The sequence below is a fragment of the Tupaia chinensis genome, unplaced genomic scaffold, assembly GCF_000334495.1.
Source record: "Tupaia chinensis unplaced genomic scaffold, TupChi_1.0 Scaffold000575_1, whole genome shotgun sequence".
Lineage (NCBI taxonomy): Eukaryota > Metazoa > Chordata > Mammalia > Scandentia > Tupaiidae > Tupaia > Tupaia belangeri.
In genome coordinates this window covers 191,381-204,144 of record NW_006160089.1, presented here as the reverse complement: position 1 = coordinate 204,144, position 12,764 = coordinate 191,381, and the positions used below count along the sequence as shown (strand labels likewise).

The 12,764-nt window shown below is 38.7% G+C and overlaps 1 protein-coding gene across 1 annotated transcript; it reads right to left on the bottom strand.

The window, feature by feature from the left end:
- Positions 1 to 11,450: 11,450 nt before the first annotated feature.
- On the bottom strand, positions 11,451 to 12,419 carry LOC102468657 (olfactory receptor 1L6-like). The gene is given in 2 exon segments (XM_014591470.1): positions 11,451 to 11,689; positions 11,691 to 12,419. Coding segments are annotated over 2 exon segments (927 nt in total). The 3' UTR covers positions 11,451 to 11,491.
- Between the last annotated feature and the right edge of the window lie 345 nt (positions 12,420 to 12,764).

Here is a 12,764-nt window from a genome sequence, read left to right as displayed (position 1 = left end):
GGTAGTTCGGTTTCTAATTCCCATTTAAAGTAGAAAAATTCAAGGAAAATCTTACTTAAATCTAGAGAAACTCCAAAGTTTCTATCATTCAAGGCCTTTTGTCTGTTTTCTGTGATCTTCTCAAAGGTCATAGAGATGCACTGTTGTCTCCTGTTGGCAGGTATGTAAGCATGTACAGAGGTAAGAACTCTGGAAAAATGGTAATGAAAGATCTTGTTGAGGTGAAATTTGCATTTTATATATCCATTAAGTTGTCCTGTAGACCCCCTGGATGAGATTAAATTGGGGAAAAGCTGGGGAGAACCTAAATCTTAGTCTCCTCTATTCCATCCATCTTTTTAATAGGAAAGCTATACATTTCATGGGTTTGTGAAATTTAAATAAGATACCTTGGGATATGCATTTATAGGAAATTATGAAGCAGAGTCACATGTATGTGTGTACTGAGAGAAAGAAGCTGTAATAATTTACATAGATAGGCCATAGCTGGGACACAGGCATTTTTCATGTAACAGGAGTGAGTGTTTATTCTCTTTTTCTTCCGAAGACCTGTCTAAAGTAGTAATGTGGATACAATTACTATAAGCACCAATACATTTTGCAAATAAAAGGCCCTATCATTAACATCATTATAAACTGTTTCAGTTATTAGGAGTGTTGGGTTTGGTTTCTTATGAACTAGACCTGAGTCCTTTCTCAGTTCTTTCTAGCTATGCAATCCTCTACATCCTCTTATTTTATTAAATTTTTTATTTCATTTTCTTTTATACATTCAATCACATTATTTGGCTTACAAAATGGATATTTCAACAGGTGAACATTTCTCCCTAGTACAGTTGATACAACCATAAATTATCTTCAACAGATAATACCACATTTCTTTGTTGAGCTTCAGTTTCCTGGTCTGTACATGATGTCTGTACTTTATATAGTTGTACATAATAAGTGAGATCAGGAATTTAAATCACTAGCACAGGGTAAATTTTCAATAAATTGCAGTAATAGTTATCAACATGGTTAGTATTAGTAGATAAAATGGGATATGTTGTTTCAGGCACTGAAAAATGTTAGATGACATGCCTCCCAGCTCTAAACCTCAACTACCTTTTGTATTTTGGGTAAACTATGTCCTTCCTCTCAGCTTCATTTTCTTCAAGTATAAGATGGAGACATAAAGTTATCATATAGTACTGGCAACATTAAAATGCCAGAAATAATTGGAGTTTTTTTCAGGATCTATATCATAAAATCCAAAACAAGAGAGTCTAACTTGTGCAACTGGGTCATAAACAGGAATTGCCAGCCTGTGCTAATGTGCTGGTGGATGTGGATATCTAGCACATTCCCTTTGGGTCTGACAGACTTTCATTTGGCCACTAGCCCACGGGTGTGGTGCTGAACAAGTTGCTCAGTCTTTCTGGCTTTACTTTTTGCATATGCTTGAATAAGTTAATAACAATGTCTAACTCATTGTGGTATTGTAAGGATTAAATTAGATACAGGTTGTGTAGAACAATGACTGGCTCAGGACCAGCAATTAGCATAATGGCTAAGTCGCTGAACTCTCATGGAGTCGACTGCAGTTCAAGTCCTGGACCTGGTGGCTTAAACTCACGCTGGGCGCATGAGCATGCATGCCCAAGATCCAGAGTGGAGAATGGAGGATAAGTGATTGCAGCGTGGCCATCCCCTCTGGGGGGTGATTTGCGCTTTCTGTCTCTCTGGTGAGTGTACGTGCCCTATAGCAAAAACCTCTCAAAAAAAAACCCCAAAAAAAAAAAAAAAAAAAAAAAAAAAAAAGAACAATGACTGGCTCATAGCCAATGCTTGTTAAATATTTGCTTTTCTTTAGGAGGAGTAACTAGTACTTTGTATTTGTCCAGGACTTTTCTGCTTTAAAACGGAAAACCCCACTTACATGAAACCCCTCCTGCATTGGGGAAACTGGAATAACTGATCACCCTATTTATTACTTTTCCTTGTCACCATATATAAAAAGTTGGGCTCTGAAATGGCTAAGACATGGAACAACTCAAATAAATGTCCATGAACAGATGAATGGATTGAAAAACATGTGGAACATATATGTTACAGAATACTACTCAGTCATAAGAAACAATGAGACTCTGGCATTTGAAAGTGGACAAATATGGAAGATTTACTGCTAAGTGAAGCCAGCCAGATGAAAGAGAGGCATTGTATTTCCCCACTCAATATGTACTGAACATCAGCACTCTATGGCGATTATGATGGGAAGGTATAAAAGCATGGAGAGCAATGATGATACTAGAGATAATGGGAGAGGAGGGTGGGAAATGGGGAGTGAGAAGGAGAGAATCAATGGGAAGAAGAAAGGAGCAAAGCACTTAAGGGACCCAAGATGGAAAGAAATCTGTTGATTATAATGTATATGGTAATGTCTTTGACTGGACTGATATGCAGTGTATTCATAATGGGACAATTTCATTTGGTATGCTGAAGTGATACATAATATTTAAATGTAAAAATTAAATAAATTTATAAAAAGTATAAGAAACTCTAAGGTATAATATATAGAGTTATGACTGTCACTGTCATCAATATCATCATGACCATTACACGGTTATTACTCTATCAGTGCCATGACAAATCATCCACTCGAGGTGTGCAAACTTGAATTTGAGTTCCAATTTTATCATTTTGGTCAAATAATCTAACTTCTCAAATTCAGAATTGTAAAATAAACCTAAAGGAATCTACTTCAAATAATTCTGCATCTCAAATTATATAAACAAAGAGTGAAGTGGGCCCACTTGAGGTTTAGCAAGACCATAGTGATTCTGAAATGAAGAAAGTCCACTAATGAGAACAGTCTGACCAAGTCCTGAGTCATAGGGAGATCTATTTAAGGAATGATCAGATGAGAAACCAGGAAGGGGTATTTAAAGAAAAACAGGAGTTATCTAGGGAAGAGCAATTTACTTTTATTGATGGTAGTGAGGAATGATTTGCACGTGCTTATATCTTATCTCTGTAAATACTGAGAACATGAGTTTTTGGAAACAGTTTGATTTTTTCCCCCTATAACTGGTTGCAGAAATAAATTCCTTTCTCCTCCACCCTCTGCCATCACTTCATTGATCATGAGAAGAAGCAGTTGTACTTAGTTTGCTGCTAACGACCGGGCTGGTTAAACTATTGACTGTTGTGGAGATTGTTATGATGCTTTAGTGGTGCATAGAATAATTCAAAAAGCTACTTATAATTGAGTGGACTAAAAGTGAATTGTCCATGTACAGAACAGGTGTCCCAGGTGCTGCTATTACATAGTTGAAATGTCTTGGTCATTGACAAGAACTTGGAAAAAGTGGATCTGTATTGACCTAAGACTGGATATTCAGGGAGTTTATGAATATCAAGTTAAAGCCTTACTTGTGATTAGAAGAACCAGCTTGTGGGGTTGGCAGGTGGCATGGTGGTTGGGGTGCTAGATTCTCACATGGTCAAGTTCTAGACATGAGAGCTTGCTTTCTCACTTTACCTTTCTCTCTTTCTCTACCTCTTTCTGGTTAAATTTTAAAATAATAACAAGTGTAAAATAAATATAAAATGAAGAGCCGGGTCGTATTTGGCTGAGAGTAAAAATGGGGCAATAAAAGAGGAGAAAATAAGGAAGAAGTGTGTGTGTGTGTGTGTGTGTGTCTGTGTGTGGTGTGGTGTGGTGAGTAATGTCTCCCATATCTACCCCCTCAGCTCTCACCTGGAAATTATAAAGATCCTCAGATCCTGTCATCATCACTGGGTTTGAGTCTGCCTGCCCAATTGGTCTGCCTCTCCTACTTCTTCTTGAGGATTGATGGGAGCCGCAGGGTTTTTTCCTTTTCTAACAGCAACACAGAATAAAGCCTCTGGGCTGGAGAATTGGTGCTCAGGAACAGGAGTCAGGAGTAGCTATGACTTTTCACATGTAGTGTCTCCTGGGACACAATCCCAGACCTCCTAGTTAGAGATGAAATGGGTAGATACCGAGAGACAAAATGGGGCAAATGTCCAACCTCTCAGTGGTGCCCTCTGGGTCCTGGATTCCTGAGTTCTGGAAGTATCAGGAACACTTTCATTTCACAGTGAGCAGGTCTGGGAATCTGGAGAAAATTCCTCCTAGACCCCTCTCTGGGCAAGGGAGTGGGAGGACTCCATCTTCCCTCACTCTAACCTGCCATGGAGTCCACACATTCTAATCAATTCCAATTCTTATGAAGAAGACTCTTCAGCTCCCAGCAAATAAATAATAATTGAACAGAATAAGTTAGTGTGGGGTAGGCAATATAGTCATTGCCTTTAAATTCCTATAGTCTGCCATGCAGAAAAAGTGAACAGACTTGTCTCCTATGACTCTGGAGGGTGAGGATGTTCCTTATATGTAAAACTTACAGAAATAATAGGGATTTCTTCATGTAAGGTTTTTTTTTTTAACATTTTTAAAGTTATGAAGCACATAATATATAACAAAGTGTATAATTATACAGTATACACACACACACACACACACACACACACATATACACACGCACATATATATACAATATATAGAAACAGTTTTCTTGTGCTTTTACCATCTCTTTATATGCATAATCATGCATTTATGTTTGCCTATTTTTGTCCTTGTCATTGAATGGAATCATCCAGCTTCTTTCAGTCAATATGATGTTTTTGACATTCATGTTGATACTTGCTGCTTCAGGTTATTCTTTTCTAATGGTAAAAGTTCTCATTGGCCTACCCTTTACTTTTTTTTTTTCTTTAAGAGAGAATTTTGCTATAGGGTCCATGTGCTCACCAGAGAGACAGAGAGAGACAGAGAGACAGAGAGAGGCAGAGAGATAGAAAGTGAGAAGTCACCCCTCGAGGGGATGGTCATGCTGCAATCTTCCATTCTCCTCTCCAGATCTTGGGCATGCATGCACAAATGCCTGGGGTGAGTTTTAAGCTGGTGGGTCTGGAACTTGAACTGCAGTCGACTACGTGGGAGTCCAGAGATGTAACCATTACACTACTTGCTGGTCCCCCTATCCTTTACTTTGAAGGCTTTTCATTTTGAAATTCACAATGTTTCCATTTTAGAGAGAATATTGTGCATTTATCATTTATTATGGGATACTACCAGTTGGTCCTGGGATTGCACACTGTAATAAAACACAGTAACATTTTGGCAAGTAAATGAATGAATATTCATACTAGTGGGATAAATAACCACATTGAAGTCTGTATTAGGTTTTGTTACAAAACAAGTTGCTGAAATGTTATGAAGTATCTTTCATTGATTTATATCTTTTACATTTTTTCCACATTTTATTGATTCACAAAATACCTTAAACTAAAACTATGGACAAAGCTATAATCTAGTTACAAGTGCACTGTAATTTTCTCCTGAAACATTTCAAATTAATTAATTAATTTACATTCCTTCCCTGAGCATTGTCACAGCATACAAAATGTGATTTCCCATCCAAAATATGCTGCATAGTGGCTTAATTATACCTGTTATCATCATTAATTTTCCATTTCTAGTTTCATATACATATGTGTGTGTATATATATATATATATATGTGTGTGTGTGTGTATGTGTGTATTTTTTTTCTGTATGATCTAATCTGCTTTTAATACTTTCAAGGGAGATTTGACTTCCTGTATTATAGCCTTTATCTCTAACAGTTCTATTTGATTCTTTTTTAGAGTATGTATATCCTCTTTTAGATCTTGCAAGAATTTCCTCACCTCCTGGAACTCATCACCTCTTTTCTCCTGCCTCTTCTGCAGTTCATTGTCTCTCTTCTCTTCCATCTCTGTTAGCTTTGTCATTATGAATATTCTAAAATGCTTATTAGACATTTCCATGAATTTCATTGTAGTGTCTAAGGATGAAGAGGTGTTATTCTTTTCCCTTGGAGGAGAGGTATTGTCTTGCTTTCCCATATTTCTTGTGATCCTGTGGTGATTTCTAGTCATCTGATGGATGGTACATTTTTTTTCCTGATTCTTAAAGTTCAATCTGAGCGTTCAGAGGCGAGCAGAGGAAGTGATCTGCAATCTTTCTTCTGTTCCATCTTTACTCTTTGTACATCAGATTTAGGTGAAGAGAGGAATATTCTGGCCCTAATCATGTTGAAATGATTGGAAACTATTCACTTGGACCTGTATAGACACTTAGTGCATAGAGGCTGATCAGAAAATAAATAAAGGTAAAGAAAAAAGGAAATGAATTAAGGAAAGGAAAAAAGAATAAAAAATAAAATGAAAAAGAAAAAAAGAGGATAAAAAACCATAAGATTCTAATTTTAAAAAGCAAAAACAAAAATTAATATTTCACAGCTGAAGTACAGTATCCATATCAGGATAGGCCTGGCTTTGTGGGTGCCTTCCTAAATGAAGAGAGGAAAGGCACCAGTTAATACAATAAAGGAGAGACTTGAGAGCTCAGAGAATACTTTACCTTTAAAAAAAATTAAACGTCATAGGGAGACACAGCAAGACAGAGATAGACAGACAGAAATGGAGAGAAAGAGACACGGAGCTATTTCTACCCACTAAAATGAGTCTGGAGGGGGAAGAAGAAGTTGTCCCAACCTGGGGGGACAGTCGAACAGGAAGGAGTGAGAGCTGGGACAAGCTACGCAATGTTACAACACAGAGACGACACAGTGTCTTCAGGGTCGTCCGTTTATTGTGGGCAGCACGGTACAGCACAGAGATGACGTGGTGTCACAACTCTTCAGTGTTGTCTGGAGATGATGCAGTGTTAGAACTCTTCAGGGTCTTCTGGAGACGATGCAGTGTTAGAACTCTTCAGGGTCTTCTGGAGACGATGCAGTGTTACAACTCTTCAGGGTCTTCCAGGTCGTCTGTGTTGTCTTCCTGGTCGTCTGGTGATTGTGGGCCAGGCATCATGGTTATATACATGCTGGTGGGCCGTGATTGGTTGTAAAAGGTGGGTTATGATTGGTTGTAAAAGATGGGTTATGATTGGTTGCTTTTGGACCAATCATGAGGTGCTGGATATGCAAATCTGAAGGATTCTAGTGGCCAATCAGAGCATGGTTTCAAAGGTGAGGTTTTTGAAGGGAACCAATTGTGGCCTTTAGCATTGTGTAATTGTTTGCTTTCTGAGAAACCCGCGATATTCGCTGGTGCGCAGCCTCCCACAAGAAGTCTCAGCAGAAAATATTTATTTTTGGTCAAGGAAACCAATATTTCACAGCTGAAGTACTATATCCATATCAGGATCTCTTTCATTGATTTTTGGATTTCAGGATTGCAACTGGTAGATTATGGACCATATTTCACTGTGCAATTGTACCATAAAATATTTATCAATTCTAATGTTGATGGACATTTGGGTTTGTTGTCAAATTTTTGCTTTTAAAAAAATTATTGTGTCAAGTGGAACACTTCCTTTCTCATAAAAATGCATAAATGACATTTGAATAGATGTGATCTTACCTTTTCTATTTTTTATTTCCTTAAAAAACAAAACAAAACAAAACAAAAAACAACTCATGGGAACCAGCAGGTGGCATAGTGGTTGAGGAGTTGGACTCCCATGTGGTTGACTGTGGTTTGTGTCTTGGATCCAGTGACTTGAAAATCATGCTAGGTGTGTGTGCATGTGTGCCCAACATCCTAGGAGGAGAATGGAGGAGAAGGGTGGCCATCCCCCTGGGGGGTGAATTCTTGCTTTCTGTCTCTCTGTATCTCTGGCAGGTACATGTTCCCTATATCAAAAATCTCTCAAAAAACAAACAAAATAAAACTCGTAAGTTGGAGGAACATTTTGAGGCCATTGTCTTCTAAACAGGACACCTTCACAATAATAATTGTTTATTATTACTGCATTCTTTTAGAAGTTTTTAGTGATACCTCGAGATTTATTATTTTAGAATAAATGGCTAGAAAATCAGTATTTTGTTCCCTATTTCTCTTTTATAAAGTTATCATTTTAATAGGTAAGAGAGCAAAATCATAATAAATTAAGGAACTTTTTTTTTCCACTTTGAACTTTTGCTATAAGCATTCTTGTATGATTTCTTGGTATACTTGCTTGAGTTTCTCTACAGTATGTACCAAGAAGTAAAACTGTCCTTTGGGTAATTGAATAGTGCATTAGTTTGGGTCTTTAGAGAAGCATATTCCAAGATGAGATTAAATATATGTATTTGTCATGTTTCCTAAAGAAACAAGACCAACAGGATCTAAATACACACACCCACGCACACAAATATGCATGCACACACAGAAAGAAGAATTATGATGGATTAGATAACATAATTTTGGAGGTTGAGAAGTTCCGTGAATTAAAAAAACTTAATTAATTAATTAATTGTTTTTAAAGAATTATTTTATTTAACTCTATTTGTTTGTTTTAATTTGACAGAGAGGGACAGAGTGAGAGAGAGAGAGAAAGTGAGAAAGCAGGCTGCCAGGTCTGGGACTTGAACCACAGCTGGCCATGTGGAAATCTAGCACCCTTTACCATCACACCACCTGCCAACACCCCAAACATTATTTATTATTATTATTATTATTATTATTTTAAATTTGCTGTAGAGCATGCACACTCACCAGAAAGATAGAGAGAGAGAGAAGGAAAGTAAGAAAGCAAGCCACCAGGTCTAGGACTTGAACCATGGTTGGCCATGTGAGAGTTCAGCACCTCAACCACCACGCTATCTGCTGTCCTTGTCCCCCACCATTAAGGTTTTTGCTATAGAGTGCATGTGCTCACCAGAAAGGAGAGAAACAGAGAGAGACAGTGAGAAGGAAAGCGAGAAATCACAACCCAATGAGGATGGCTATACTGCAGTCCCTTTTCCTCTATTCTCCTCCTGGGATTTTGGGCATGTGTTCACACATGCCCAGCATGAGTTTCAAACCACCAGGTCCAGGACTCAAACCACAGTCTACCATATGAGAGTCCAGAACCTTAATCGCCATGCCACTTGCTGGCCCCTCACCTAACTTTTCTTTAGCATCTTCTTTTTTTTTCTTTTTTTGGAGAAATTTTTGCTATAGGGCGCGTGTGCTCGCCAGACAGACAGAGAGAGACAGAGAGACAGAAAGCGAGAAATCACCCCCCAGGGGGGATGGCCACACCACAATTCCTTCTCCTCCATTCTCCTCTTGGGATCTTGGGCACGCACGCACACGCGCCCGGCATGAGTTTAAGCCACCGGGTCCGGGACTTGAACCGTGGTCAACTATGTGTGAGTCCAGTGACATAGCCATTATGCTAACTTCTGGTCCCCTTTACCATCTTCTTTACATTCTTTAGCTATAGTTTGTATTTTAGAAATCTGAAGTGTTGGACAGTGCTCTCCATAGAGACTTTGATAGTGACATTATTTGAATTATTGGCAATAAATATGAAATAAAGGGTAGGAATAGAGAAAGATTGGTGAGTATGACATTATAACGATTTGGAGGAGAATGGTGACTTCATTATTTTTTCTGTGTGTGTGTGTGTGTGTGTGTGTGTGTTTTCTATAGGGTGTGTGCGCTCACCAGAAAGACAGAGAGAAATAGAGAGAAAGTGAGAAATCACCCCCCAGGGGGGATGGCCACACCACAATTCCCTCTCCTCCATTCTCCTTTCAGGATCTTGGGCATGCATGCACACGTGCCCAACGTGAGTTTAAGCCACCGGGTCTGGGGCTCCAACCACGGTCGACTACATGAGAGTTCAGCAACACAGCCATTACGCCGACTGCTGGTCCTGAGTGGTGACTTCTTCATACCCACTAAAATTCCTAAGAAAATTGGCAATACAGTGACAAAGTCCTAGAGCGAGAATAATTATACTGAATTTCCAGAAACACACTTAACTGAGTGGAGGATATGACAGTATAACTATTTCCCTGTCCATTTCTAAAACTTGGAAGATTATTTGGAGAGGGACAGTAGAGACATATTTATATAGTATTATCAAAATGAGATGTGATGGGTTTGCTATATTCAAGAGACTGTTCTAAAGACCTAGTACATAATTAATGTATTTCTTAAATTTTTTTTTAAGTTTCATTTTCTTTTATACATTCAATCACATTATTTAGCTTACAAAATGAATATTCTGACAGGTGAACATTTCTCCCTAGTTCAGGTGATAAAACTATAAAATTATCTTCAACAGATAATACCACATTTCTTTGTCCCATTAATGCTTTGCCTCTCTATTTTTCTTCTAAATGTCCTTCCTCAGACTCTACTCTTTCACACACACTATATCTGGTATTCACATCAATTTACTGTGTTTCTATATCCTTTAGTTAATCAGTTTCAGGCATAGAGTGTGGACACACAGTATATATTAAGTAGGGACATACAATGTCTCTCCTTCATAGCCTTGCTTGCTTCACTCAGGGTAAACCTTCCATATTCTTCCACTTTCTGTCAAAAACCAGGTTTCTTTTTTTTTAATGGCTGAATAGTATTCCATAGAGTATATATGCCCTGGTTTTTCAATACATTCATCTGTTCATGGGCATTTGAGTTGGTTCCATGTCTTAGCAATTGTAAATAGCGCCGCAATAAACATCGATGTGCAAGCACTTTTCCAATTAAGAATTCTTCTGTCCTTTGGTTAAATACCAAGGAGTGGTATTTCTTAGAACATTTATTAGTGCCAGTAATCCTAACAGAATGCACTTTGTAAGGAACAGAAAGATTAATGTACTTTCCCAAGATCACAGAATTGGTAATAAGTGGCTCTGTGCTTTCAGCTCAAACAGTATACTACAGAACTAGGAAATCAAAACCCTGAGAAGTAAGCAAATTGCACAAAATCACTAACTCATAGATGTTGAAGCTTAAACTTTTTTTGAGGTAAAATATTATTCTATATTCATAATCTACAAAAGATGTGTGAAATAAGTACTTCAAAAGAGAGCAGATGAAGATACTGAGAAAGAAGAGAGAAGTTGGGAAATTATTTTATAATCTAAGATATTTATCATCATTACTAATTTAATTTCTTATGAAAACAGTATGACAAATTTTTATACAATAAGTTGATTTTTTTTTTTTTTGCGATAGGGAGTGTGTGCTTGCAAAAAAGAAAGAAGTGAGAAATCTCCCCCCAGGGGGATAGCTATGATGCAATCCCTTCTCTTCCATTCTCCTCTCAGGATTTTGGGCATGCAAGCACGTGGAACTGATGTGTTTATCAAGTTACTGTTCTGGATTTCAAACAGTGCAGTTGGCCATGTGGGATCTAGTGCCTTAACCTCCATACCACCTGTTGGCCCCACAAGCTGTTGAAAACCTTATTCTTTCTACCACAAGACTATAGCTACTTTTGGGGACAGAATCTGGGATTTATTTTGCTTTCTTCACAGGATTAAGCATAGTGCCTACAGATAGTAGGTATTGACATGATTTAATTGATACTTGAACTCCAAGAGTAACAAAATAGACATCTTCTATTCTGTCTTCCTAGTCAGTTTTCTCAAAATAGACATCTTCTATTCTGTCTTCCTAGTCAGTTTTCTCAAGGCGTGTTTCATGTCCTTGTTTCTAAGGCTATAGATGAAAGGATTGAGCATAGGGGTAACTACTGTATAGATAACGGTGACCACACGATCTTTTGTCACTGAGTAGGTAGATGAGGGCCGAATATACACAGATATTATAGTCCCATAGAATAATGCCACAACTGTGGGGGTGGGAACCGCAGGTGGAAAAGACCTTGTACCTGCCTCCCCCTGAAGGGACCCTCAGAACGGCATGGGTGATGTGGACATAAGAGACAATAATGAAGATAAAGGGACTCATGATCACAAAGGAACCCTCTGTGAAGGCCATAAGCTCATTGATGGAGGTGTCAGAGCAGGAGAGCCTTAGCAGTGGCTGGACGTCACAGAAGTGGTGGATGATGTTTGGCCCACAGAAAGAGAGGCGGGCCATGAGAATCGTGTGGGTGAGTGAATGAAGGTGGGACACCACCCAAGATGCTATCACCAGCAGGAGACAGTGCTTGGGGCTCATGGTTGTCGTATAATGCAGTGAGTTACAGATGGCCATGTAGTGGTCGATGGCCATGGCAGCCAGGAGGAAACTGTCAGTGATCCCAAAGGCCACAAAGAAGTACATCTGAGTGAGACACTGGGAAGAGAGGATGGTCTTTTTCTGAGTCAGCATGTTTACTAACATCCGTGGCACAATGACGGTGGTAAAGCAGATGTCCACCAGGGACAGGTTGAAGAGGAAGAAGTACATGGGAGTGTGGAGGCGCACATCTCCCTGGATGGCTGCCTTGATGGCTGAGTTGCCTATAACATTGACCAGGTACATGGCCAGGAAGCTGGCAAAGAGCCACACCTGCAGTTTGGGGTCAGTGGTCAGTCCTAGAAGGAGGAATTCAGTTGTGTGGCTCTGGTTTTCCTTGGGCATTGCTGTCCTGCAAGTAAAAATTATGAAGGTTTGTTAGAAGTATGTCCTGGCTTATAATCAAGCAAAAAAGCCGCTGTATAGCACATGTATTCTTTATATCTACCCCATGTAGGGACAAGATTGGCTTTGGAGAAAAGTGCAGAAGTGAAAATTTTACAAATTTATTTCTTATTAGCATTCTGTACCTATTGTGTGTGGCTGAAAAATACATGAAATCTAGACAAAGATGAGCAGAGCATAAAGGGGCTAGTGTAAGTGAAATGATTGAAAGGAGAAAGGAGATTGTGATTGTCATTGGCTGGACTGTAGATGCCAAGCTGGCGGGACACAAGAGAAACAACCTAG